The sequence below is a fragment of the Octopus bimaculoides genome, chromosome 12, assembly GCF_001194135.2.
Source record: "Octopus bimaculoides isolate UCB-OBI-ISO-001 chromosome 12, ASM119413v2, whole genome shotgun sequence".
Lineage (NCBI taxonomy): Eukaryota > Metazoa > Mollusca > Cephalopoda > Octopoda > Octopodidae > Octopus > Octopus bimaculoides.
This window is the reverse complement of record NC_068992.1, coordinates 10062769-10065283: the sequence shown is the minus strand read 5'-3', so window position 1 is coordinate 10065283 and position 2515 is coordinate 10062769. Positions and strand designations below refer to the sequence as shown.

Here is a 2515-nt window from a genome sequence, read left to right as displayed (position 1 = left end):
TTTACTCTTTTACTCTTTTACTTGTTTCAGTCATTTGACTGCGGCCATGCTGGAGCACCGCCTTTAGTCGAGAAAATCGACCCCAGGACTTATTCTTTATAAGCCTAGTACTTATTCTATCGGTCTCTTTTGCCGAACTGCTAAGTTACAGGGACGTAAACACACTAGCATCGGTTTTGCATATATATATATATATATATATATATAAGAAACAGGATTCTTTCAGTTTCTGTCTACCAAATCCACTCACAAGGTTTTGGTCAGCCAGGAGCAAAAGTAGAAGATGCTTGCCTAAGGTGCCATGTAATGGGACTGAACCTGGAACCTTAAGGGCAAGGAGCAGACTTCTTACCCTGAACCATAATATCATGTAATATTACATAGGTATAATTACAAATTTACCTTTTCATATTTCAGATATCATGATTTTGTAAAATAATGAAATGAATACTAAGTGTTAAAGTTAAAATAAGTTTGTCATTTGTATATTTGCAATGAATATAACAATTATGTGCTAATTGTAAAGGGTCATTATTTTGTTGTCGATTATGTATTCAATAACAATAATATTGATTTACTATCAACTAATTATAGCGGGAAACATTAAATGTATAGTAAACAAGGGAGAAAACTCCAAAATAGAAGTTACCTCCCTTGACAGAACACGCCTGAGATACTGAAAATTCACTCAGCGGACATTTTGTCGAATGCCTTCGCATTATTTTGAATAAATCGAGAATTATTTCGAAGATTCGAAATTACGATGATGTGATTGTTTATTTTCAAAATGACATTGTAGAGTTGGTGTGAGAGGCTGGATCCCACTAGTTTAAACAAAAAAACATATAGAATATTTGGGCCAGATATGGCCTGTATCGATGCTAGAGAATTAAGGCAAGGACCTGGCAGGATTGCTAGAGCGTAAGAAAAAAAGCTTTGTAGTTTTTCTTCCAGTTTAAACCACATCAAGATCAACTCCAGAGGCTTACTTGTGAAGTACTGGATTCAATGCTATGACTAACTTCAAAAGAGCTGGCTTTGTGTCTAAATTAGAAACCATTTTTAGCATGAGGGGTCTTCAAACAACAGGACAAACCTACAAATTATGGGAATAATCTTCCCTCACCCCAAACTTTTGAATCAACTACAATACTTGAAAAATCAGTCATTCCCAAGTTCTGCTGAAAGGGTCCAAGAATATTTTTACCAATATTTTACACCTCTCTGTCTCAGATATTTTCATAACTGAGAATCCAGCCAATCATCATTATCACCATCATCATCATGAAAAGCCCTTATTCCATGTTGGCATGAATTCAACAGTTTGACAAGATCCAATGGATCCAAGGACTACATGAAGCTTTGATATGGTCTTTGTGGTCGCATGCCCTTCTTAGCGCCAACTATTTTAGAGCATGAACTAGGAGCTTTTTTCATGCCAGTGAAGAATTAAAAATTATTACAACTTCCATTCAAGTACTTCATTGGATTTGGTAATCCTGGTGGCATCCATTTCCATATCCCTAAGATATGAAAACACACATACACACATAGGTCCCTACTAATCCTGTTGAATGGCCGTGTAGACACCCATAGACTAGGGATATGGAATTAGATGCCACCAGGATTTCCAAGCTCAATGAAAAGCAAAACATACCCAAAGTGAAAAATGTTTCATGTCATTTAAAGCTGGATTAGCCTCAAGATTTGACCCTCAAGAAACAACAAAAGGGGCTCTAATTCCACCCCACCACCACCACTACCACCACTCTCACCTTGGTATCAGCAGCACCATTCAATAATGAATAGTAGAAAGTAGCTCTGTCTATGATGTCAACATCTTTGGAATTGGTCATTAGAAAATGTAAAAAACTGTCGATTTCTGTAAAAGAAAGAAAAATAGAAAAAAAACATTACATTGAAAATAAAGATTAAAAATAAAACATAATTTGTAAACACAAGAATTAGGTTCAAAAGGTTTATTTATTGAATTTATTAGGTTCAATTCAAGAAAATTCCTACGGGACAACCTGTTGAGGGCTACTGACCAGATCTGTAGATGGTACAAAGTCCCCCACTTGACCTAAGGTAATGTGGTGGTGGGACAATGTAGTTGTTAGAGCCATTTGGGAAAAGAAACTGGCATGGAAGGACTGGAACAACGGTGGTAGCAGGGAACTGTATCAGACCTTTGGAGATATGCTGTGCTTGAGAAGACTCGGCAAGCCAAGCGAGACTGTAGCCATGGTCTATGCCAGTGTCACATAACCGGCCCATTTAAGAATACCGTTCAATCATTGGGCAATATGCTGTGCTTGAGAAAACTTGTTGAGTCAAGTGAAATCATTGTTATGGCTGATGCCAGTACTGCCTGACTGGCACCCATGCTGGTGGCACATAAAAAGCACCATACGAGCATGGTCGATGCCAGTCCCACCGAATTGGCTCCTATGCTGGTGGCACATAAAAAGCACCATACGAGCATGGTCGATGCCAGTCCCACCGAATTGGCTCC

The 2515-nt window shown here is 38.1% G+C and overlaps 1 protein-coding gene across 1 annotated transcript in view; it reads right to left on the bottom strand.

The window, feature by feature from the left end:
• Positions 1-588: 588 nt before the first annotated feature.
• The window catches only part of LOC106876765 (AP-5 complex subunit beta-1), a 24574-nt gene continuing 22647 nt past the window's right edge, over positions 589-2515 (bottom strand). Inside the window, exon 15 of the mRNA XM_014925454.2 lies at positions 589-1882. Coding sequence (XP_014780940.1) covers positions 1737-1882 — 146 coding nt within the window. The 3' untranslated portion in view covers positions 589-1736. The remainder of the gene's footprint in view (positions 1883-2515) is intronic.